Below are 27,106 nucleotides of genomic sequence, written 5' to 3' on the forward strand. Positions count from 1 at the left end.
TTAATCCACTTTTTTTTTGGAAGACACACAATCTATTTATATGTTTGTTTGTTTATTAAGTTTTTTTTACACCATGTTAGCATCATGGCTATTTACATGGCAAAAATGTTCAGTATCATCCATAAGATTTACATTATATAAAACATTTCAACTTAACATAAGATAGAAAATCTAAAATACATTTAGGTGGTACATTTTCAAATATTCCATGCAAGCATGTTTCTGAATAAAAGCGTTTTCTAGCAGCATCATAAAAATTACAATTCAGTAAAATATGCTTGATAGTCAAAAGAACTTTACATGAAAGACATAAAAGAGGAACTTCGCCTGTTAATAAAAACCCATGGGTAAGTCTTGAATGCCCCAGTCTATACCTAGTAAAGACCAATCTATTTATATGAAAAACAGATTTCATTTAGGTTTTCATTAAAGGAACACTCCACCGTTTTTTGAAATAGGACTTATTCACATTATTTCCTACATTTAGATAGGTGGGCAAATGCATTTTTGTGTCAGTGCATGCATTGTTTTAGTTTGACTGGGTCGGCGTTAGCTTAGCTTAGCACAATGAATGGAATCCTTTGTTGCCAGCTAGCATGGCCTGAGTAAAAGTGATCAAAATTTTTTAAAAAACCCACCTAATTACTTCTTGTGGCCTGCGTATTCACAACGAGTACAAATAGCGATCCAGATTAACACTAGGCGATTTCCTAGGCAGATATTGACTTGGGACTATATTATGGGGAAGCACAGGCGAAGCACTGCTGCTTAGGCGAAGCACTGCTACTTCGGCGCAGAGATATCACGCAACACATGAAAACATCAACTCTATGTGAATACAGGTATAATATGGGTCGATCTATACATGCCTCATGATTAAAATAAACTTGCAAACTTGCAAGAACGAATGATATTCCGTTTACCATATTTGTCATGGTCTATGTATTTGCGTCAAAATGCCTAAACTGAATCTGCTCCTCACAAGAGACAGAGGAATTTGGAGGAAACTGCTTAAATTCTATGTCTTTAAGAACACTTTCAGACATCAAAGTTGTGGTTGCATGGAATAGAAGAAGAGAAATCTTTCTTCATTCAAAAAATAAATCTATAATTAAAAGTACCTTTATTTGTGTTTAGAAGATGAATTAAAGTTTTAAGGGTTTGGAACGATATGAGGTTAAGCAACCGATGACAGAATTCTCATTTCTGGGTGGACTAACTCTTATGTACAGTAACTTGGCTCTTATGTACACACCAGCATTAGCATATTCACATAAACTTTATAATCGTGCATAAGCCCTGCTGGGAGCTGCGGTATGATCTGCCAATCAGATCAATGATGATGAAAGTATTCCCAAAGTGAGATGCCAAGGTGAACACCAGCAGAGCACACTAATCTTTGTCTAGAAGAATGCTTAAATTAATTGTACTTTGAAGTTTACTCTACTGGGCACAAAGACAACGCAATGCCAGTATCAATTTAAACTTATGACAAGTTAGAAGGCACTAGAAAGGAGTTTTCAGTATCCCCCCTGCTCCAGAGCTCAAAGAGGAAATGGGTTTGTGCTGTGCTTTCCAGCTCAGTGAGCAGTTATCCGAATTACACACCTCCAAAAAGACTCCTTTATGTTCCACTAGCATAAACCCCTGGCTCTGGAGCCAACTCCCAGCCCCCTCTCTCCTGGGATACTGTGAGTGATGTATTTGAGAAAGGCAGGGGTGGGGTGGGGGGGGAGGCAGGAGAGAGAGTAGGAAAAAGAATGAGTGAGCGAAGCAGAGATGGAGCCAGAGACAGCACAGTAAGAGCCTTTCCATGTTAATTAATACACGCTACGCTCTGGCACTAATCAATGTGATGAAGGAACATGGAGAGCAAAGGAGTAATTACTGTGTGGCTAAAAACTGTGGATCATAGACAGAATCAGTGTCCAAAAGAGATCGAGGGGAAACCAGGAGCCAAGAAGCGAGAAAGGAAGCCCAAAAACCAAGAGTTTTACCTGCTTTACCCTTGGCCTTCCTGGAGAGAACTTCCTCTTTGAGATGGCTGGCTTTCCCATACCTATCTTGGGTGTAAGGGGGAAGAAGGTGGTGTTGGAAACACTGGGGCTGTATCCAGACGGATTCAGGCCATGGGTAGGTGTCTGGCTTTGGGATGTCTCCCTCGGTGAGGCTCCAGTGGAAAATGGGGACTGGGTCAACTTGGTTGAGCCCTCTGAGGACAGACCCGGGGAATGCTTCAAGATGAGGCCCTTATCCTCAATGGGAGAGCTGAAACTGGAGAAACTGTGGTCGCTGGCTGGTGTAGTGTCCATCTCCACGGTAGGACTGCACTCAGCAACCAGTGGGACACTATCCGGCTCAGGTAAAATACAGGTGACCTCAGGATCTGCCACCTTCTCCTCTTCGTTCTGTTGGTTGTCTTGCTGCTGTTCCTGCCCAACTTCTTCAACAACACTCTGGGCTTCAGGGACATTCGTCATTCTTTTATCCTTCATACTGGAGGGGTCTGAGGGACAGACATCCATGGGTTCTTCCTCTTGTGCTCGAGAGTGTTTGGGGGAAGTTTCTTTGGTAGGCAAAGCAGGAAGAGCTTTTGAAACATCTGCTTCAGGTTCATCCTCTGTAGTATCAGGCAGTTTATCCTCCGTTTCCTTCCCCATTTCCAAAGCACCAATGAAACTGTGCTCCTGATTATGGTCTTCATTTGTGGAAGAGGCCTGAAAGGAGAGGGAGGGTACACCCACTAAAGTGGAGGCGCACGGAGGAGGCTCGGAACCCTCTGTCAGAGTGACAGTCACCTGGATCTCTTGGGCAGGTTCAGCAGCTGCATAAAAAAAATAATAAAATAACAACACTTCCAAGGCGTTTGTGACTAGAAAAAACCCTTACTACAAATCATTACGCACATGTTATGTACAAGATTATCTGAGTAAAGAAAAACTTACATGACAGGAACTCTTCTGGCACTGAAGGAAGTGGACTAGTACTGGCCTCTGGCTCCAACAGCACTTCCTCCTCAGCCTCATTTACTTCCTCAACAGCCATGAAGATATCTGGATAGGAAAGAGAAATGTTGAGTTGCACAAGGAAACAACTGGCTAACTATTTACTATTCTGAACATCCACAAGGACCAATGAAATGACATTCTTTTTTTTTTCCTATTTATTCAAAAATACTTCAATTCATACTTAAAGTGACATGATATATATGTAAAAATGAAAAATGTGTACATTCACATGTATTCAAGACGTCACACCAATTACATTTTTGGTTGAAAATTGTATTTATCTTGGACACAATTGTCATTGACTCTCTGTTTTCCTGAATTAAAATAAATTGCTTGTGTCTGGTTGTCAGGACTCCAATTATCTTTGCTCAAACTGCATCACAACATGCACCAGAGAATCTGACAGAACACTTGACCACCAGTTGGTAAACTGTTCAAAATAATAATGAAAGCCTAGAATCTTATTCTCCATGCATACATAAGTGTGTGTGTGTGTGTGTGTATATATATATATATATATATATATATATATATATATATATATATATATGTATATATATATATAGTCAGTTAACTTTTTAGGAGACTTTTATGTGACTTGTGCCACAGAACCACAGTGCTATCTTATAACATGTTCAACTGTCCTGATGCAACCTGGGGTTCAGTGTATTCCTCAAAACAATGATTGTTCATATCCTGCCCTTTACAGAGATCAAACCAGCAACCATTTAGACACCACTTATATTCGGAGAGTCCTTCAACAACTTCATCCCAACCAAAATCAGGCATCTGGACAGATGTTGAAACAGAAGATGAAAATTACAGTTACAGTATATTCAAAGTGACCACTCACTCCATTAGTCAGATTATTTGAACCAACTATTTTCCAATCCTAAATCGCATAAATAGCATGATTCCTCAGAGAAGTAAAAGAGCAATTATAAAATTGACATCTTATGTTCTACTATTAATAATCTGGATTTTCTATATATATCTTACATATCGAATTGAAGAGTGCTGTGTTTGCCCCCTCCTCCACCATACATTTACGCTTCCCTCACTCTGAACAGGGAACAGGAATACTTCAGTCCATTGTGCCAGTCATCCCCATGACAACATATTTACAAGCCCTGCTCTTGTAAGACACTGCTGAGATTGTCTCTTACAGGGCACACAGAAATGAATAAACAAACACGAGCCATGCTCTGCACTCTTCATTAATCACTCCAGAATAACTGTTAGAGCAAAAACAAACAGTGTTCTGACGCCTACATAATGCAGGAAGTCAAACGTCAAAATATACATTTCCAAAACAATGAACAAAATGGATAAGCTCTAGATTGACTGAATGAGAACCTGCTAAAACAAAACCATAATTATGTTTTTTTTTTATTAGTTGTTTTATGTATTTATTTACTGGATTCCAACAACAGAAAAAAAAAAAAAAAACGGACCATGGCACACTATTGCTTAGCCGATTTGAAGAAATATGAATAAATGTTGTAATGTGCTCATGGCTGTGATGTCACAGACATGGCAATTTCTGAATATTAATTGCCTGGGGAGGAGCTTAAAATGAATGATATAGTATTTTATTACATAGCATATCAAACTACTTTATTTTAAAACAGCAAGAAAATCCTGTTTTATATGACCACCTTGCGTTGACAATGTAAACCCTTCATCTGAATCTAACCTGAGGTGTAAGAAACGTGTAGAGCCGTCAAAGACTCAGGACATCATTCAGAGTGCTAAAGAGTAGTGAGGTTGGTTGCGGTGTCCTGATAACGTCTCTACACTTACAATCCACTAGCAGCGCAGGGAAGATGAAAACCTCATTGGTTTAGAGCTCCTAGCTATTTTTAACCCAGGCGGACAAGTCACAGTCTAGAGAGTAATCTTCTCCTCCCCCAGACTGCACAACCTACACCTAACAATCTACATACCTACATAGATGCAAAATGAAAGCCCCTTGTGTCTCCTGCAGTTAAAATAATAAAAAAAATGGAAAGATGTCAGATATGTTGTGTGTGAAAATTGATAATTTTGATAAGGTGTTGTAATCTTGTTGTAATCGCTTATTGCACACCTAAAATGACTTTTCCTCAACAAGCCACATGATTTGACGAGTCATACTATACCTTGACTTATCAACATTCCTGAAGAGTTTAGTTCCAACCCTATTCAAACACATCTGAACAAGCTAATCATCAAGTTACAGGCAGGTGAATTTGATCAATGTTGGAGCTAACCTCAAGGAAAGTGGCCCTTAAATCAAACAGTTGCACTGTTGAATTATATGCATGCATTAACTGTGATCATTTCATTCCACGATTTTCACTATGATTATTGCAGGTGAGATTATAATATTATTACAATATTCAAAGAATTTAATATTTTGGTATTTTGAATGTGGAATATATATATATTTTTTTTTTTACACTTAAAATACAGAAAGTGGAGGAAAGAGAATTGAATCCCTGACTGCAGATTGGGGAGTCTAACCCGTAGCAGGAGATGGATTATTTACAATATTATTATATATGTTGTAATAACATGCTATCGACATTAATATATATATATTTTTTTATATGGTGACAGACTTAAAACAACACAACACAACGCTGTTCTATATTGTGGCCCTCAAAAAAGTTTAGACTTGTTGGGCTGCCCAGTAGAGGCAGCATGTAAACAGGCCTCAGGGTACCTCGGTGGACATCTAGAGTTCAAACAAGAGGAAAGGCCACTGAGGTCACGAAGCATTGATATGCAATGACTGCAGTCCGAATAGACCGACAAGGAAGAAGAGGGGTTCAAAACAAGATACTGACACATTCCTACTCCAGAGAGCAGAGCAAGTATGCTCTCTGACTAACTCTGCACACCGATGCTGGGTTTCAAACATCTATTATTGCTGATCGGGTGCGCCTCAGGGTTTGCAAACTCCCATAAGCTCTCGACACTGACTTCACTCATCAATACTCACCTGACAGTGTCAACTGGCAGCGCTGCACACAGCCTGGGAGCAAAGCAGATAAACTTAAAGGATTTACCATCCCCAGTGTGGGTATGACATCAGACAGGCTCTAGCCTCCAGCCTAACAGATTAACACTTCATAACATCATGATAGAAGCAGATCTCAAAGCAGCTATGCAGCAGCTACAATCAGCCATCTGTGCAGCAGCTCAGGTGATTGTGTTGTTTGTGCACTGGGTCATGTGAGTAAGCGTGACTGTGGTTCTTGTCAGGATGAATCACTGATGGCATCACGCATCCATGGCAACAAAAAACCTTTAGATTGGTGGAGGAGTCATTTTACTGCACCGTTGGGAAAATACCCCCTTCCTCTAACATTTGGCCATAAGCCCAAAGAGCTTCTATAATTACCTATCTATAAATGTAATAAAGATGTCAAAATTACTGTTACTCTATTAATGTCAAAACAACACTAGGCTCTACAAGATTACCCCTTTTTAATAGTCAACCAGTCATCCACAAAAGTACCCAATTAGTCGATGGGTCGATATTTACCAGACGTAAATGGATTAAGACATGAAGTGAAGCCTCATTAATTGTTGGACTTGCCAGAAACTGCATATTCTCATTACCACATTCATGGATTTTAAATTGTCATGAATGACCCAATCGCTTCTGGGCAAATTGGGCAACACTAGATTATTATTTATTGTATATGAACACTCCAAATGAACTCTTTTCAGACACCCACAGCACATGCAGGGCTATGTGAATGGCGAGCATTAAGAATGCAAGACTATATAATTTAATAGGGAAAATTTTCAATAAACGGCTGCCAAGCTCACATTTAAATAACATTAACAGCAACAAAATCTGTCATATGTCCCCTTCACACAGAGAAAAGTGCAAAAATTGTGTGTGATAAAATTTGAATGAACAGCTATTAATGCATCTGTTCAGACTGACACAAACATTCGCATGTCGCCAATAGCACAGAGAGCTTTACAACCCAAAACTCCACTGCACTGCGAAGAAACCTGGTGGTGTTTGATAATATACCCTACAGAGAACATAAATGTAAATTTGTTTGAAAACATGGAAATACTGTTTGACTTCTCTGTGACAAGAAAGTTGCACAGCACTGTTTTGTTTACCATTGTAACCGCTGTTTTTCAGCTTTTCAATAAATGAATTTGCATGCTTATTAAGCCCCTCACACTGTATAGTATACAGGTATAGCTTTTTCACACTGACAGAATGATTTTATGTACTGATCAACTCAAAGTCAGGGAAGTTAGGGAAGTCGTGGCCTAATGGCCAATCGAATGGTTGTGAGTTCGAGTCCCGGCTGGCAGGAATTGTGGGTGGGGGGAGTGCATGTACAGTTCTCTCTCCACCTTCAATACCACGACTTAGGTGCCCTTGAGCAAGGCATCGAACCCCCAACTGCTCCCCGGGAGCCGCAGCATAAATGGCTGCCCACTGCACCGGGTGTGTGTTCACAGTGTGTGTGTGTGTGTGTGTTCACTGCTCTGTGTGTGTGTTCACTGCTCTGTGTGTGTGCACTTCGGATGGGTTAAATGCAGAGCACAAATTCTGAGTATGGGTCACCATACTTGGCTGAATGTCACGTCACTTTCACTTTCACTTTTGTCATTATTGTGTTAAATGGAAAAAATCATCAAACAGAAATTAAAAAACTTAGCTTTAGAAAGATTTCTTTTTTTCTTTTTAATTTTTGGTGAACCATCCTTTTAATTTGTTTTTATTATTACTATTATTAATATGAATTTTTTTAATCTAAAATATAACACAGTATTACGTTTTTATTTATTGAACTTGTGTTATTTGGCACAGGTCGAAAAACACCTTATGTCTTAGAAACCAACGTTTTTTTAATTGCGTTTTTTTAACAAGTTTTTTTTTTTTTTTTTACTAGAGTAAACTATGATCCACAACTGCAGTTAATACAGAATTGATTAACTACTTGTTGAAAAAGAAAAAAAGAACACTACTATTTTAACTCCACATTAACTTATATAAGGTATATAAGTTTCGTTTTTGTAAAGTATTTAAGTCCAGACAATATATTCAAGCCAGCAGAGACAAAAAAAAAATACTAGTATGTACTATGGCTGGGCGATATATCGAATATTAGCGATAATATCGGAATAATTTTGACAAAGAAAGGGAATAGCGAATATTAAAAAAATTCAAGCATACTTGCCCAAAAGAACGCCCAAAAAAGAAACATGTAACTGCGGACTGATTTATGCGCCTCTACTAGGAGAGCGTTCATGAGAGCGGTTACCAGATGACAAGAATTTAAATCCCCGAATCAGAGCTTCGCTGTTACAAAGATACATGTTCTGCCCAGTGTTTGCTTGTTTTTTTTTAGCAAACTGGCAACCATGCGCACGTGCTTACTTCTCATAGCGGAAGCGCCGCCGACGATGATCTGAAAACACTAACAAGCTGGAGTTTAGCGATCTAAATGAAAGCATCGTTTAGCCTGTCTGTGTTCTGTCATGAGATATCGACTGTATTGTTTGTGACTGTAAATGCAAAGTAAACTCAGTAAACTGCATTTACTCGACCGCTGATGTTTGAATAGAGAACCATAGACTATGGCCAATTGGAATTACTATTAGGAAATTTCACTGTTATATTTATCAGTGTAAAGCACTTGTTGGCCCTTTTGCCTTCTTTCTGCGGTCCAGCTCACCCCTAAACCATCTCGATTGGGTTCAGGTCCAGTGACTGTGGAGGCCAGGTCATCTGGCGCAGCACCCAATCACTCTCCTTCTTGGTCAAATAGCCTTTGATGCCTTCAGTGTGACTCTACAATTTTCATAGTCATGAAAATAAAGAAAACTCTTTGAATGAGAAGGTGTGTCCAAACTTTTGGTCTCTACTGTATATATATATATATATATATATATATATATATATATATATATATATATATATATATATAAAGAAATAGCTATGTGCTTCAGCAACTAGCTCCCCATCTAACAGGGTTTATAGTGTCAGTGGGAAGAGTCTCATGCCACAGAGCTTCTCTTGAAATCGCAGACAGTTGACAGACTTGTAAAATACCCCATTTGCATAGTATAAATTGTGAATTGCATGCACTAAAAAAAGGTGACAGAATGCACTTTCTGTACTTGTTTTGCACTACTTCAGTTAAATATAGGCCTACATGTGTTCATTTAATAAAAAGCAGTAAGTGATCACTTGGTCTAGACTGAAGAACTGCTTAAATCAGCTGTTTAATCTATTTTTTTTTTTTTTAAGGGGTAGAAATGATTATTATTATTTTTTAATGCAAATGCAAACATATCGAGATATTTATAGAATGTCGTAAAAATTGTGACAATATTGAGATATATATTGCCCAGCCCTAGTATATACCTGTTAAGTAAACTATAATAATTATAGTCTCCAGTAACAGTAAAAAGAAGTTGTTTAATTTCACTAGAAATGCTAAGCTGTGAAAATTCTGTTGTTGTGACAACCCTAGTATGTACGTGTGCATGTGTGCACTCAGTGTGTTTCTCAGGAAGTGGGGGTGTGGTAGGGTTGGTTAACAGGTGGGCGTCTCTGACTTGATTAGAGCTGTCTCTCTGGGGGTCCCAACAATGGGATGATTGCTTCCTCTAGCTGCTGGCAGTGGCCCAGTGCATTGCTGATGGCATGACTGGCTTTACAAAGAGCCCTTACAGCCGGGACTGATTGTATCCTTTTCTGCCAACCACATGCCAACATATATCAACTCCCCACCACAGGCCCACATGAAGAAAACAAAAAAATTGGTAATAAGCTGCAGTTGTAACCACTGCAAAGGCACACAGGAAATTCAGTTCTTAGCCATCAGGTACAGGAAGAGGCCATTCTCATTACAATTCCTAATAAAGGGCCCAAAGAAAATAAGATTTGCTTTTAGCTTCCAGGGTCTTGATGATAAGTCACCAGCTGGGATTCCGAGCACAGGAAGCTCATAGGTGATTCATTTATTTCTTCGCTTTCAGTTTTTAGAGAGATTTCTAGTGTGCAACAAAAAGTAAAATAAATATCCCTTACTAAATTGTCCATGAGGGACTCAAAAACTGGCCATAAAGTCTACATGAAATGGCATCTGCAAACAATTTTACTTCTGTAATGTGATTTATTGCCAGGTGAAAAAGAATAAGAAAAAGTGAATTGACAAAATAAGTGGATAGGTGGACCGTCAAAATCACAATGACAAGCACTTTTTCCCCTTTGAATAAAATATAAATTGTAAACAAGGTTATTGTCCATTCATGCTGACTTCACATTGTTCTAGGGGGGGAGAATGTGGTCCCTACATGACACTAAAAAATGCAAACGCTCATTTAGGGCAAATTATGAAAGATGTATTAAGGTGTGGGGGTGGCGTTTCACAACCTGCTCACACGCTCAGGTCTCTGGCTGAACTGACAAACACACTGTAATTACAATCTGTGACAGCAGAGAAGCTTGAGCATTACATCTCTGTCACACTCAATGCAACACTCTCTGTAACAGTCATGAAGAGTGCTTAACGTCACAAGAACTGGCAAACAGCATCTTAAAACTGAACAATAACAACAGCAGTCAAAGTAAACAGCAAAAATAAACCTCGACATAGCAGGAAAAGCTAAAAACTTACATGGAGAGTAGATTTTTAAACATTTATTATCTACATCAATTATCTATATCAATACTGTAATTAAGATCGTCTCTTTGAAATCTGATAACAGGTGGTGACAGTAGATGAATTTAATATTCAGGTTAAAGCAATCTGTCCCAGCTGACCACCGGACACAGATACAGGTGTAAACAGGGTCTTCGTGTGGCACAGTATGTCCAGCCTCCAGAACTCTACAATACTGCCAACCGCATGGATAACAAACCCATCAGAAGCGTATCATGTGCTGAGAGAGGTGTACTCACCCTCGGCTGGCTCTGGGTCAGTGAATGAAGCCTGCTGATTGTGCCTGCTCTCCTCCTCCACATGCTTACACACTCTACAGGTGTACCCATCCTGCATCTGGGTGTCAGGGTCAGCACCCTCCTGCCTGTCACAGTCCACATGAACCCATCTGAGAGAGAAACACACAATAAACAACCATCAATGCACTAATCAAAGTAACAGCTTTTGCCTGAACCTAACATTGTTTTATTTACGCTAATACTAATTGTTAACCTGAACAATAAATGAATTTCTAGTGTTAACACAAATTAAAGCTCTATTGTATGTACAGCACCTAAAGTAGAAACATGTAGCACAAGGTACTATTTGAGCTATAGTTCTTGCATCCAGATATGTACATTTTGTACACAGATAACGTTCACTTCAGAAATCAGTTTTTGTTTTTTAAGCACCTTACGCCATGAGTGCTGCAGTGTTTTCCATTAATAACCTAGACTCCGGACATAGTCTAATCTGTCCCACCACAGCCTAAACTTCTGGTTTGACCAATGCTGTGACATTGAGGCTGGACTGTCTATTTGGCCAGCCAATGGCAGATGGAGGAAGTATTTGGGAAATCTGACAGGAAACTGTCATTATCTGTAAGCCATTAATAAAGGCAATATTGGATAAATGGTTATCATAGAGTGAATCCGTGAGTGAATGTATTTAAATTCTGAATGGGTTATATCATAGAAAGCGCACACAGAGCGCTCATCCTTTTAATCATTAAAAAGCTGTCACTCAACTCTGTTCTTCGCTATCTCACCAAGTTCTGTTATATTCAATTAAGGTCTAAACCAGGGTTCCTCAAATCTTACCCTGGCGGGCCAATGCTCTGCAGAGTTTGGCTCCAACCCTGATCAAACTCACCTCCCTGTGATTTTCTCTTACGATCCTGAAGACATTGATTAGCATGCTCAGGTGGGTTTGATTAGGATCAGAGCTAAACTTTACAGGAAAGTGGATCTTGTTGGCCAGATTTGAGGATCCCTGGTCTAAACTACTGCTCAATAAACCTCTTATTTACATTGTGTGTACATTTTGTTTGTTCTAATGAGAGGATTCGCAAGCATGCACAACTCAGAAACACTGAACAAAACTCTTTATGAGCAGTGAGGAAATACACCTCTGATTTGCCATTGCATTTATGAAATCATCAGAAATGTCTGTGATTGGCTACAAAGCTCAACGCTGTAGAAACCGGTGTTTTCTCTCACAGAACAGGCTGCACTGAAGACTATGCCCCCACAGGACGAAAAAAGGCCTGCTATTTATTTTTGTCTGAAGACAAAACATGCGGTTCTTTAAAGTATAAAAGGCGCTCAGCGCATGTCTTCATTAATTTATTAATTATTTAAGTGAAAAATATTTAGCGTAGCCCTATTCATTCTATTGATATTATTTTATTCAGTTTTTCTTTGTTCTCAGAAACTTTTAGCGGTTCACAGACACTCGTCCACTCTGTTATTTATTTAATACTAATTTAATATTCAGATCTTCTCAGTTAACGGTTAATGTTCGGATAACAAGCGACGGTTGTCGGTCGGGAAAATTAACTGAAATTAACTTCCTAAAGCAGACCTCTCTGAATTTGTCTATTGGTTATTCATAGTCTTTGAAGCATGCAGATAACAATCCGCTGTTACTTCACACTAATACTGGATAACAACACCTCAGACTATACTGTCAGTGTTCAAGTGTACGAATAATGTTATAAAACAGATAGCTTTAGTTGGTCAACACAGACATGCTAAAATACACAATATAGTAACAGCTATATTGTGAAACATCCCTTCCCCATATAGCAGCGTTTACACTTGGGACTGTGTGATATTGTCATAGCTGAAGGGGTCATTTCCTACCTCTTACAAGTGCAGCAAGAGTGTCTGTCCAGAGGGTGGCCAGAGGCCTGATTCTGCCCACAGATGAGGCAGACCAGCGCTGAATCATGCTGCTGTTGACATCCTTCACACATTACACCATTAGTTGACCACTGGCCGTTAGGCTTCACGCCACACTGAGCACACGTTCGGCAGTTCTGCAAAACACAACACACAACTCACTACGACATCATCTAATGCACGGTTACACTAAATGATGACAGTAAATTCACTATATTTAGAACACTGTCAAGTGACATGCTGTAACATGACAACAATCAAATCATAAATGGACAGCGCTCCCACTTGTGTGACAAAAGAGACACCATCTGGGATGTGTAATACTGGTTCAGGTGAACTGATCCATGCAAGGTCTGTTTCAGAGTGAAAACTACACATGACAGTGTGAGATTAATACAATGTTTCTGTTCAAAACTCACTTTGTATTTGTTTGTATTAATATCATATTATGTATTACTGTATGTAAACGGATTATGTGTCGTATGTGTTGTTGGGAATGTAACTTTAAAAAAAGTAATTAGTTACAGTTACTTACTACTTGTTCCAAAATGTAACTTGAGTTAGTAACTGAATTACTCTATAGTAAAAGTAACTCGTTACCAGGGAAAGTAACTATTTGCGTTACTGTAAAAAAAAAAAAAAAGTTGCTATATGCCAAATTTTTTTTCAAGTTTTCACAAGTCAGTTAAAATGAGTAGAACAGACAGGTGTTCGTAGATAACTTTTGATATTTATTGCACGTCGACAGACAGTTTTATCCTGCACTTCAAGTATTATCTTTGTAAGAAAAGTGTTTTTGGCCACTAGCTTTGTAGATGCGTGTGTCACACATTACATGTACACATTACATGCACGTTCTTGCCTTTGACCACAATGAATTTGAAGTAGTGCTTATATCTCCACCTTGAAAATGCCAACTTTTCATCGGATTGCTCCTGACTCGCCATTTCTGCTGCTGCTGTGAATCTCTGTGTAGCTTTTGCGTGTGTGTTCGTGTGTGTGTGCGCGTGTTTGGCGCGGCTGGCGCGTGTGCCGGCATGTGTGTAAAAACACTGCCTCTGATTGGCTACCATGAAACACATGACTCTGCCTTAGCCAATCATAATCGCTTATCTCGTTATTAGCCCACCTCCTCACTCGCTGTGTGAGCCAGGGGTGCGTACGGATTACATAGTTTATTAAATTAATAGTAACGCACCGCATTTAACTTCAAGTAATGGTAACGGCATTGTAACGACGACAAAATTAATTAGTTAGATTACCCCATTACTGAAAAAATAACGTCGTTACCTAACACCATTCTTTTAAACGCCGTTATTCCAAACACTGGTCGTTTATATATATTATTTGTCATGTAAACACATTTTGCAACTTGACCGTAAAAGCTGGCAAAAAAGTGCCTAACAAATAAATAGCTTCATTATAATATAAAAATACCAAATATCAGCGAAATATCAACCTATGGTTTTCAAACAGATAGACTGGTTAAAATAAATACACTACCGTTCCAAAGTTTTGCATCAGTATCATTTACTAATTTCACTGGATTATTTTCTAATTTTCTTTAGAACTTAAAAAAGAAAAAAAGAAAGAAAACTCACATTGTGCCTAACATTTCTTCCTCATCTTGATTCGTTTTTGACGTCTCACACTGTATTTTCGCATTAATCCATATAAAGTAAAGCAGTCATGCCAAAAGATAGCAAATACACAAATATACTGTATAATCTGTACAATGGTGTAAACAGTATTGAAAATATACTACTGCATTGTTCATATAGGCAAGAATTTTTCTCAACGAATATGTAAAACTTGTTTAGAACAACAATTCAATTCATATTTGACAACAATTCACAACCGAACAATGACACTTGAACCTAACAACAATTACGCACTACAAACTTCATAGTCTTAAATCAATTTGAATTGAGCTCCAACATAATTACGCCTCTATAAATCCTCAAAATCATGTTCATCAGTCTGCATCAACACTCAATGGGAGCAGAGCACCAGAAAATTCCATGTCAATTAAACAAAATACATTAATAAAAGGCACTTCAAGCTCATCAAGAGCAGCATTTCAGCATGCTGAAGAGAGGCAAGTATCAGCTCTAATAACCACCCACAGACCCTTAGCAAGAAATCCAAGCCTTTCCAAGCCTCTGATGATGGACAAACTCCTTGTCTGAATCCTGGATGGCAGGTGGGGCTTCTTGGCCGCCTCCACAAAGGGATGGGGACAGTCTGAGAGGGATCTGTGTGTAATTTGGTTCAGCTTTTCTATTCTTTCACATAAGTAGGATATTTAGGGGTCTACTAACAATACGACTACAAACACATTTTAGAAAAGTATGGCATGGTCTCACCCTTCGATGGCACACCCAAAGATGGTTCATGGACCATTTGCTGCATCAAAGGACACTTCATAGGGCCTTTGACAAAGAGATTTGTACTACACCCTCTGATTCAACTGAAGTCAAATATTTTTGATTCAAATCAAAGTTTGTTATATTCTGATTTATCTGGGGATGAACTGGTTTGGTTTACAGCTTAAAATCCCTATGGAGAAAATGCATGTGGAAAAATACAAAACTTCTATAGTCAAGATGAACATCAACTCCACAACTCACTCACATAGCTCAGTCTTCAAGGAGAAGTGCATCAAAACCTAGCACAGCATGCACATTAGGAATGATTCAACTAAAGTGTTTTGGAGGTAATGAATCCATCATGGTTATTAATTCAAGCTCAAGCATTATTCCAGAGGGAATATACAGTATGCTGGTGAGAAGAAAACCAGCACATTCTTCAGAAACACACCAAAAAGAAAGAAGTGGGTGTGTGTTGTGCATTACAGGCTCAAAGTGGAAATGAAAGCACTGTGTCACTGTACTCACAGCAGGCCAGCATCCCTGTCACAATGCTTTTTGTGGTCCATACACAAATTCAAGCTTACCTTGCACCTCCAGCCATTGGTGGGTATTGTGTCCACAGTGGGCTGCAGGCAGAAGGTATGATAGCCTTTATCACACATGTCACACACCAGCATCTTGCTGTCATCCCCTGGGTTCCTACAAACCAGACGAAAAAAGAAAAGAAAAGAAGAAAGATAAAGATGGATTCCAGATACTACAGAAGTCCTAAGAGGCCATCGATTATGATTTTTCCGTCTTGTTTTCTAGGGATCAAGACTTCATTATCTTCTGATCTCGACATAACGAAAGTTGTTTTGCACAATCGTTGTTTGATTTAGAGTCTACTGTTGCTGTAACGAACACAACTTTGACTTGCATCTGACTGACAGATAACCATGTGCTACTGTATGTTGTGGACAGGCTATTTCTGAACTTTTAGCTTTACTTAGTAATAACATCTATAATAAATAAATGTATGATACTCAATCTGTTGATTTTGTATGAATCACTGTTAATCACTGAATTACATTTTACACATTTTTACATATATAAATCACTTTTCTTATCAATACAGTACATTTAATGATTAACGATAAAGATTAAAAATAAGATGCACATTACAAATATGTCATCAATGCATGTTCTAGATAAATGCAACATAATCCCTGCTTATTCACTTACAATCATGTACTTCAAAGATGCACAAATAAAGATATAGGTGCATCAGAATACTACACAATGACATCATCATTAGTTTTAATAAGCAGTAACTTTAGTATCACACCAAACGTTAGTGAAATTGTGATGAGTCATGCATCCAGCAGTAAAGAATATAATGATTAAAAATACACTTTCAAGCAAAATAATCATTAGGGGTGCACTATAAATATCAGCATTGATTTGCGCAGTTTGTCAGTTAACAAAGGCTCTGTGTAGTAACAGCTGCTCTATGTGAAATCACGCACCTGATGGAATTTACCGCTGATTAGAGAACTGGCTTTACTGATGAGATGCACATTAATTATCGGCCGATATTTATCGTGCACCCCTAATAATCATACTGATTCAAGCATTTAACATTTATAATTGAATTAAATGTCAGTAAGGAATAATACTGCACAAATTATAGCAATCACGGAGATGGTCCTTACTCCGTCCCAAATGTATACAGTGAAAGTACAATAAACAGTATATTACACCCCATCAGTTTTCAGTTCTATACTGCCACATGTCGGCACCTAGATTTGTCATTTAAAAATGTGAAAAAAAGCGCCCTGCAAACTTCGTCAATGTCGAATCCGTGTTGTCTTTACTGTGTGGTACTTGTGTCTTTAAATTAAAAGCTTCATGCTTATTGGCTGCCAAAATGTGCAACAATAAATCACTATTAACATCAAAAGCAGTCGTTTAACTAATGAGCTCTCTTCCATTTCTATCTCCTATCGTTATTAAGGTATTCAAGTTTATAAGTGTGCTTAATCAAATGAACTTGATCCATTCAGAGACCATCTTAGGATAGATAATTAATCAAGCTTATTAACAGAGGTGTTATCTCCCCATTGTGTCAGATTGTTTTTTCAAAATCTAAAAGAATGTTTGGCCCAAACAATGTAAATTTAGCGAGTTTTCCTGAAGTGTTGATTAAATGTCCACATTTTTGTTAAAAATTAAAAAATCAATATTGGTCGAACACTAGTTTAATGACATATCGACTGATCTCCCGTCAAGATACCAGTGTCAGCCATTGAAAAAGACACTGTTAACCGCAGCCACCCCTTATTACAACCTAATTCAACACTTACTCAGGCAAACATACACCCCATTACATTCTCTCCATGAGCAATAACACTTTCACTCTGGCTTTTCAGAGCCCAAATGTGTCGAAGTGGTAAATCAGAGGGAAGAAAGTGAGATTTATAGAGTTGAGAGGAGGTGAGGGTGACGTTCAGAAGATTTACCAATTTCCAGGACTATATTTTCAGCCAATGCAAATCCAAATGAAATGGGAATGTCATCTGATATTTACAACTTTGCCCAGCCATTACAGCCATTTTCACACTCCCTGATCGAGATGGATGTATGTTTTGCCTCTCCCAGCCCAACTGTATCTGATACCCAGCATCACTCTCTCAGCTAAGCAGCGCATCACAGTGGAGAATTCAGAGTTAATAAAACACAATCCATTTTGACTACACTGCATTTTTACTCCACTGTCCTCAAGAGGTCCAGGTTCTGCGATCTACCATATTCTGTCTCCTCAGAACAATATATAGATATAGAAAGGCTTGAACACACATTACAGGTGTCTAACGTCAGATGAAATGAATCTCCCAGAAGTCAAAGTTAGTGTGTGGCTCGGATGAAAAAGCAGCTCAAAACAAAATTCCCTAAGGATAGTCTTGTTTTCATCCATGGCATAGATACTGACATAGAAACTCAACTGTCAAACTATTAAAACAACAAAATGAGGCTTGCAAATGCAAAATAACTTTGGTTTTCATAAACTTAGTTTGTCAAAGGAAACATGAATCTGAAAGTAAAAACCCATAGAGTAAAATGAAAATGTCTAATGAGATCATGCAGTATATGCCAATGACTAACACATTTTAACAACATATTTTTAAAGGCTCAAATAGAATACACTTTCATATTCTCTGCACGGATTTGAACATTTGTGGATTTAAATACAGTAAAACAGAAACGGGAAAAAGAAAACCAGAGGGAAAGAGGTCTGAACTTAATTACTCAACTGTGTTAGGTAATTAATGTCCAGGTGAGCTGGATACTCACTTGCATGTGAGGCAGACTTTGCACTCAGGACACTGCCAGCCGGCCCTCTTCAGTGGGGTGACAGTGATGTCCAGACATGTCCCATGGTAATGCTGGCCACAAGAGCAGCAGAAGAGCTGATCGAGCAAGTCCCCAGAATGATCACACACCAGACAGTTCACCGTATCTTTTGCTGAAAGGAAGAGTTCATATATAATGTGTCTCCATCTACACAAGGTATATCTCATGTATAGTAATTTATGATATGAACAGATATGATATAAACGCTTCAACATTCTGTGAAAGAATTAGCAGCAGGGAATGTGTGGAACAGAGAAACTCACATCGGACAAAGGCTTGTTGGATGTGATCCGGGCACAGGAGGGTGTATGCCTTTACGTCCTGGAAGGTTCCGGCAGCAGCTGCACAGGGGTAATGAAAGGAGCGCCCACAGCTCTCCTCACAGCACTTTATGGATGCTCCAAGGCGCTTACAGTATGCACAGCACTAAGTTAATACAGAGACATATATATGTCAGAGGTGTAGTTTCAGTTCAGTAAATACTCCATACCTCACTATTAGATTAGATTCATTTAGATTGGATTAATCTCGGGTCAGTATAGACAAGTGGTGTTTTTACTTGTCTCCAAAACTGCTCAAGTGTGAATAATCTTTTACATTAATAATTAGTTTGCCCTCATCAGGGTTTTCTTTAGATTATGTACAGATCGCTATTAACTAAACATTTGCGAGAGTGTTTTTCTGTTATCACCGTTACTGTTAATAACATATCTCTGGTGAGCAGGGGTAGTGGTCGACCAATATGGATTTTTTTAATGGCTGATGCCAGTATCTTAGGTTTGCCGAAGGTCGATATACAACTGTTAGATATGATATCACTATTTAAAGACAGTACACAACACATACATGACAATTACTGCAATTAAATGTATTTATTTATAAAATGAGAAATAATAAATCACAACTGGATAAACTAAATACATATTTACATTTAAATATAAATTTATGAATTCTGAAATCCTATTTTTACAGATTGTTAAAACATGCATAACAAAAAAAAAATAATAATAATAAAATTAACACTGTAACCAACAATTCACTGATAAGTCTGTGTACACCGGGAACCTTTTTTCTCAAATACAGACAAGATATTGCTAATTTTAATAAAGTGAATATCCACAAACTGTTACACAAATAGTACAGACGTTTCTATGCAGGCTACAAATGCCCACTTTATAAAACAGCTGGATTCAGCACCGTTGCCAGATTTGTCGAATTACATTAAGTATGTATAAGCCATTCCTTTCTACTATTAAAAATAAACCAGGTAAATGCTATAACAGCTTTTCATATACCATCTGATTGTTTTGTTTAACAGTTCACAGATTAGCAGAAGCTTTACTCTCTGTTTAATAGTTCTGTCAATCAAAAAAAAAAAAAACACTGTTAATGGCTGACCCTGAATGATTAATATAATGCTTTCGTTTGCATGTTATTTTCTGTTAAAATGGCCAACTCACAATTTGTAGCAATATAATATTTATACATTCAGTGGCACAAACACGTACTGAACCATGCACAGCAAACAGCTTATTTTCCGTGAGAAATCAAGTCACCATTAAGGTGTATTCACACATACTTGGTGTGACCTTTAAGATTTTAAAACAAAACAACACATGCCTCTGAACACCTTAACACAGTATATGTGAAAATTTAAACTGTGATGAAACACTTCTCTGCTTTTTATTTTATAAATCCCAGCATAGGTCAATGACCAATAAGACAAAAGCTGTTGACCTCAAAGTACTAAGAACATAAAAAGGCACAATGACCACAAACAAACAACATAAGAAAATGCTGTGGTAAGCAATTTGTTTTACTTTTAAAACAAAAATCAATTCAATTTACACACACACACACACGTTTATATTTTTTTTATTATTATACTTCTTTCTTTTTTTTACCTCTTTAGACCCGCTTGAGTAATAAGTAATAAAGGAAATTTACTTTGAAAACAAGTTATCTTTTAATTTAATATTTTTATATTAACATCAGGCTTTTAAAATAATATATACAAAAAAAATGTACATTTGTTTTTGATGTAATATCAAAAATGCTGTGGTACATAAATGGTGAAAATGTTCAATCTGTTAATCGCTCTTATAATAGCCTTTTGAAGCAAGAGTGGGACAAAACTATAGACCCTGAACAGAAAGGTCATCATAACACGCTGTTCCTCTCACTGGTCCATTTGCTCATTACATACTTCCCTCTCTTTCGGCAGGTTTTTTTTTATTTTTCTCAACCTTTATGATACATCCAATAAAGCATTCAGCATCAAGGTGAATGTCATTCAAAATAAGGACTTGAAAACTGGCCAGACATTTAAAACACCACCATGGAAAAAGCACTCACACTTTGAGTAATAGAGGATGCCAGGGCCTGAGAAAATGGCCTTAAACTAAAAATGTCTCTAGTCAGCAGTCTCTAGCGCTCTCATTCTTTAAAAACATTTGGTCTAAAGCCAAAATGCAACAATATGCAAATACCTTTTAACACTAAGCTTTAAGCAATTATCACCCAGGCGGTGAGCCCACTGGGGCTGACAGCAGCCTCTACCCACAATGCTCTTTTCTGAATCACTCTAAAACACAGCCATATAGAGATCTATGACCATGCTGTCCACTCTCAGGTCTAGGTGGGTGCTCTATTTCATGCCTCAAATAATGTATCAAAGAGAAACCATCCCCTCAGACATCTCCTTCATGGGGGGAAAAAGCTACAGCTGATACGTTATTGCTGCCAAGACTCCAAGGACACTATTATAAAGTAGAACAGCATTCCCTCCTTGAAATCCTATATGCAAAGAGGCATAATGGCAGCATTCCAAACGGAGCAGGCCAGTGATGAAAGATGCACTAAAGTGTTGGATGAGTGTACTGTACTGTGCACCATGTCAGCTGGTTTGTGTCTCGGTCAGTCAGTGTGTGGACTGCATTTATGCAGTGCTTTTGTTTATAGAATCTGAAACGATTTACAGCTATTACCCTAAATAGAACTTAATCCTGGAAGTTGTTTATACACATTTGCAACTCATTTCTCGACTGTGAAGTCAACAACACATTACAAAATTGACCTGATTTACTATGCAAAAGCATGTTTTTGGTTTTATTGTGCATGATTTATTAAAAAAATGTCTTTGTAACCCATTACATTTGCTTATAAGTGCAGACAAAATAATATTATGGGTTGTAAGCTAAATGAATGATGTAGCAATAGCAGATAATACGTGCAAATAAAGTCAGAGGAAGGTGATCTGGTGGAAAGGACTGTGTGCAGTTCAGGCCATCCTCAGCCCTCTGACCTTTACTATTTCACAGCTCAGCAAGTCTCACTGCCAGGACAAACCTACATCACAACAAAGTCCTTACTGGAGCAACTCAGCCATCTTGGCAATGACTTTAGGCAGTTGGGTCTTTCCTCAAATGGGGTACAAATTGGTGACCCATAGGAATTCTAACAATAAATATCATGCCGTTTGTTTTGAGAGCTATTATATATGCAATTTTATAACAAAAAAAAAAAATAACCCAACTTTAAATGACAAAAAAATATTGCTGTATTTTCCACAATTTTCAACAGTTAAAAAAAAAAAGAAGTAATGTTACACTATTGTGACGCTAAGGAAACAACACCATTTGGACCCTTTCTCAATTTCTAGGTAGCATTATTGACTACATTTGTCAAGATCAACCATTCAACCTGTCGCCAAAGTTATTTTAAGAAAAAATATGAAATGCAAAACATAACATCTACAAACCAGCAGGCATATTTCAACTAAATTGCAGCCGTAGTGCTAAGAGCATACTGGCTGGCTGTGAGCTACTCTACATACAGCAGATCAACTGGGCTTGGTGTTAAGAAGAACAGGTCTACCCTGAGAGACCCCGGTCACCCCAGTAATAAATTGTACTCTGTCAAACAGTAACAGAACATTAAGTCTGCTGGATTACTGAACAGCTTCTACGTACAGGCGATAAAGCTGCTAAACGTGTACACTGCTCACAAAAGGGTCACTATATCCCCTTTCACACTGTGAAAGTATTCGGGCAAGTGTTCCCTGGTCGCTAGATTTTGTACTTTCACACTGCCAGTGATTACCCGGGATATGTGCGTGCTTTCACACACAAGCACGCACATATCACACACTTGAAGATCCCGTAACGACACGTGACATCAGGGCGTGACGTGTAATGTACGCGTCGAAAAAGTTAGGCACGTTATACTTTCACTGAAGCAAGCGAACGATCTCGGCGTCAGCGCGGAAAGTGAGGAACTAACTGATCTCTGCTTCATTACAGTTTGCACATTTTTTTTGTCGCAAACGTTGATCTTTCAAAACAGCCTGTGAAAGAGTTGCGCGATAACGCGCGTAATCACTACAACATGGGATTAGATCTGGCTTTTGTTCACACAACGCTGGTCCCGGGATTGAACCCAGCAATGTTACTAGGTCCCCGACCCGGGTTCAATGCCGGAATCAATCCCGGGATGTCTTTGTTTTCACACAGAAGGCGACCTGGCAATGTTCTGGCATTTTGCCGGGTTCGACGTGCAGTGTGAAAGGGGCTTACGGCACTCGCATATAGGGAAAATCGAGTGAGATGTAGATCAAATTCATCAATTGGATAATTCATTTTTTGAACAACATTATCAGTTTCTGTTGCAGAAAAGCAGAGAAAAGTGTTCAAGACATACCAGATTAGTGAGTGCCAGAGGAAGAAAATCCAAAACAAAAGGACACTCTGCTTAATAGAACTCATCTCACAGAAAACATGGACAATCACATTTAAAACTTACGTTTTGCAAAAACTGTATTTCATGCACAGTAGTATAACCACACATTTGGATGGATGCTGTGTGTTTTTCCTCAATAATCAGATCCCAGGTGAAGAGAATATGAAAAATTAATTACTCCTAATGTGCTTTCCCTGCCCGGGTTCCTTGTGCCCTTGTGTCTGCCACATTGCATTGTGTTAATTAGTGGAGTTGCACAAGAGATGGCTATGGCAGTGAACTAATCTGCTCCTAATTAGAAAATATTTTAAAGACCAGGGGAGCGATGCAACCTCTCCAGTCTCTTCCACTGCCAATAATAACCCCATTCATGATTAACTCTGAATACTTAATCAACAGTGAGCGCATTTTTCATTCCTCCACAAAGCTACTCTCAGAGAAAGTTATGTCTCAAGTTTGTGACTGCCTTTTAAAAATACAAATTGGCGAAAACACGGGCCCACTAATAATCATTTGCCACTAAAATTATGTTAGATTGAGGGCTAAGTGAAGCTCTGCCAATTCAGCCCACACGTCCACAGAGAGAAATAATTGCATAAATGACTGTTACTATATAACCCGCCCATAAACAAGTAAACTGCAATCTTTTATTTACTTGAAATGTTGAGAAGTTAATAAGAGTTTTTATTTATTTGTACTCATCTCATAAGTAATTTTTACTTTACAGTAATTTAGATATGAAATCACTTTCATGTGCAGCAGCAGTCATCTAATATATTCACTTAAAGTTAGTCTTTAAACATGAATAAATTGATACTGATAAATGTTATCTTTAAATCTCATTATAAAATGGTTTAATTGTAATAAAAGAGCTCTAGTTTTGTTTTGTGTTTCAGTTTTTTGAAAAGTGTATTTGTTGAGGACATTATGCCGCCCCTCTGCTTCCAACGTAACTGGTTGGAGGTCAGCAGGTTTACAAAAGAGAATAACTTTCACTGGTGAAAGCTCATGGAAAAAGGGCCAGATTGAGTGCTGGCATGTCGGTCGAAAAAGTTGATGGAACAGCCATTTCAAAGTTGAAAGCACGGACAAATCCACCAACAAGACATTCAAACACAGTAGTGTGGGTGTCACTCACCTCTGTGCTCCCTGAGTCAATTGCCTTGTCCACATACAGCAGAGACTGTCCCTCCCCACGGCATACACCCTCAGACCAGGCTGCACAGCGCAGGTGAGCACAACACTGACCTGCAGGTGCAACAGAATAATAAACACCATTAGTCATCGAAAGATGCAAAAAGTGTTGCTAGAGTAGGGTTACCTACCAGTGGGGTCAAATAAAGACGCAACGTTAATATCATGGGGAAGGCCAATTTGGCCCAGTTCGTCCCAGAACTTCTGGCCAGGCTCCTCAGCAGTGGGGTCTGTACTACCAGGAGCAGAGGTTGAGTGCAGGCCACTGTCTGGAGTGCTGACCCTAAAGAAAGAAGTAAATGGACACATAAGGTTTAATCTGTAAAGACACTGAAAGAGTCACAAAAGAATATCTGAAGGTGACAGCAAAGTTGGCCTCTCCTCTGAGAGATTAAAAATCACATGGCAATTTATTTCTGGATGTCAGCATCTGAGTCATGTTTCAAAAAAGCCTACGGTGCAACTACAACACCCATGAAGCCCCGTCTGCAACGGCGAGGTAGGGGGTTATCATACTTGGCTGCAACACAAGGACTAGCTGTTTAGAAGCAAAGTAAGAAAGAGACAAAGAAAGAGAGCCGGAAAGGGGGTGGGGGGCTGGAATGACTCGCTTCTTGGATGTGGCGCTGAGAGAGTGAGCTACAGAGACCCAGAGAAGCAGAAAAAAAGGAATTAACATTTAAAAAGGAAGCCGGTTTGAAGAGGGCCAGCCAGAAGTGGGTTGCAGAACGGCCAGGATGAAAGACTACTGTATGCGATCCCTCTTCTGTCCGGAACATCTGCATATATATATATATAAATATACCGTTTGGTGTGCAACTTCCTCTTTAAAAAAACTTGCAACAAAGGAGGAGTGACATTAGGGACCTGAGGATTATTGTGGGGACTCCATGATTTTGTTTTTCGAGTCTGAAACAATTCCATTAATGTCTTTGGTTCATATTGTTGATTTAGGATTTGTGAGTTTTGTATTTTGTATTTTTTCAACATTTCATAAGAAAGGAATACACTTACAAGAGTCATTTTCCTATTGAGGATCTGAATTAATTTAATTGGAAGTTCCAAGGCAGCATCATATGCATCCTTGACTGATAGGCCAGTCCAAGAATGCATTTAGAAATTGATACAGGATGGCCAGAAAGAAACACTGATTAAATTATTTTATTCTATTTAAACTGAACAGAGATGACATCACTGAATTCAATGATGAACTGCCTTTAACTGTCATTTTGCATTATTGACACACAAATGTTTTCCTAATGAATGTTGTTCAGTTGCTTTGATGCAATGTATTTTGTTTAAAGCGCTATATAGATAAAGGTGACTTGACCTGATCCACTCCTACCCACTACAGCAGATCTTACCAACACTGCTATCCGTACTGACTGACCGATCATCAATGTATCACTCACTACTGGAAAATTTCCCACCACATTTAAACATGCTCTGGTAACCCCACTGCTCAAAAAAAAAAAAAAAAAAAAAAAAAAAAACTAAGTCCAACAGACCAGTCTCTCTTCCTTTTCTGTCCAAAACTCTCAAAAGAGTTATGTTTAATCAGTTTTCAAATTCTAGATTTTGACATTCGCTTTCAGGGCTGCCACTAGAAATGCACCTCCCTATCACATTTGACTCCACTACAAGTGTATGCTCCATTCTTGCCAGCTAAGGTCTCTGAACAAGTGACACTATGTTGTTCCTTCAAAATGAGACACAAAGTCACTCTCAAAAACCTTCACCCTCTTTGCTCCTCTCCTCCATCCAAACTGCTGAGACCATCACAACTTTGCAACCACAAACCACCCCACACCCTTAAACTAAGGCACTTGCACTCACACGTGCGCACATACGCACACACACAAGCAAGCAAGCTTGCTTTGTAGCCTAGCTGTCTAATAAACCTGACATTGTATATTTCAAATTTATTGCTGGCACTGTGACAAACTTCTTTTGTTCCTCTTTTGTATTGTAAGTCACTTTTAATAAAAGTGTCTGCTAAATACATAAATGTAAAAGTAGCCCTGTTGACAATGGTTGGAGCTTTTTTTAGTTTCATTTAAGCCAAGAACACACTACATGACTGCCATGCCGATTTTGAATTTAATTTGGTCTTGATGATGGCTCGTGCCCAGTTGGACCAGGTCTGTTCCCTTTGGGCTCAGTCACTGTTTGATGTCGGCAGAAAAGTGCATAGTGCGTGGTGCCAAAAGATTATAATCTTAGAATTCAAAAACTAGTTGTTTTCACAAAGATTTTTTTTAACATGTTTAATATTTGCAACTGAAGTGAGCGATTGTAGGCTATGCATTCACTGTCAAAAATCAAAGTAATTTTATCAAATATATTGATATTTCCGGCAACAAGACGTTATCGAGACTCTGGCACTAAGTATATATATTTTTTTAAAATACAAAAATACAAAAGATCTAGATTTCACAGCAAAGAAGAAATACAAGCATAATGGTAGACCAACAACAAATCAGAGATTTGCCTGGAAACAGCTGTCAGCATGGAATGTAGTCATCGATCACGTTATCATTGCA

The 27,106-nt window shown here is 38.4% G+C and overlaps 1 protein-coding gene across 8 annotated transcripts in view; it reads right to left on the reverse strand.

Annotated features, from left to right (window-relative positions):
- Window positions 1-27,106, reverse strand: part of LOC113066129 (histone-lysine N-methyltransferase 2C-like) — a 134,769-nt gene that overhangs the window by 51,827 nt on the left and 55,836 nt on the right. For 7 of the 8 annotated variants that reach the window (XM_026237803.1, XM_026237796.1, XM_026237800.1 and 4 more), the window contains exons 6-14: window positions 24,695-24,846; window positions 24,508-24,617; window positions 18,896-19,058; window positions 18,573-18,744; window positions 15,824-15,938; window positions 12,829-13,004; window positions 10,945-11,093; window positions 2,946-3,053; window positions 1,998-2,824 (exon numbers count right to left, since the gene is read on the reverse strand). In XM_026237803.1, the coding sequence (XP_026093588.1) occupies window positions 1,998-2,824; window positions 2,946-3,053; window positions 10,945-11,093; window positions 12,829-13,004; window positions 15,824-15,938; window positions 18,573-18,744; window positions 18,896-19,058; window positions 24,508-24,617; window positions 24,695-24,846 (1,972 nt within the window). Of the gene's footprint in view, window positions 1-1,997; window positions 2,825-2,945; window positions 3,054-10,944; window positions 11,094-12,828; window positions 13,029-15,823; window positions 15,939-18,572; window positions 18,745-18,895; window positions 19,059-24,507; window positions 24,618-24,694; window positions 24,847-27,106 lie in introns of those variants that run through there. The other variant, XM_026237802.1, reaches the window with a different exon arrangement.

Source organism: Carassius auratus, chromosome 49, assembly GCF_003368295.1.
Source record: "Carassius auratus strain Wakin chromosome 49, ASM336829v1, whole genome shotgun sequence".
In the NCBI taxonomy this organism is placed as follows: Eukaryota; Metazoa; Chordata; class Actinopteri; order Cypriniformes; family Cyprinidae; genus Carassius; species Carassius auratus.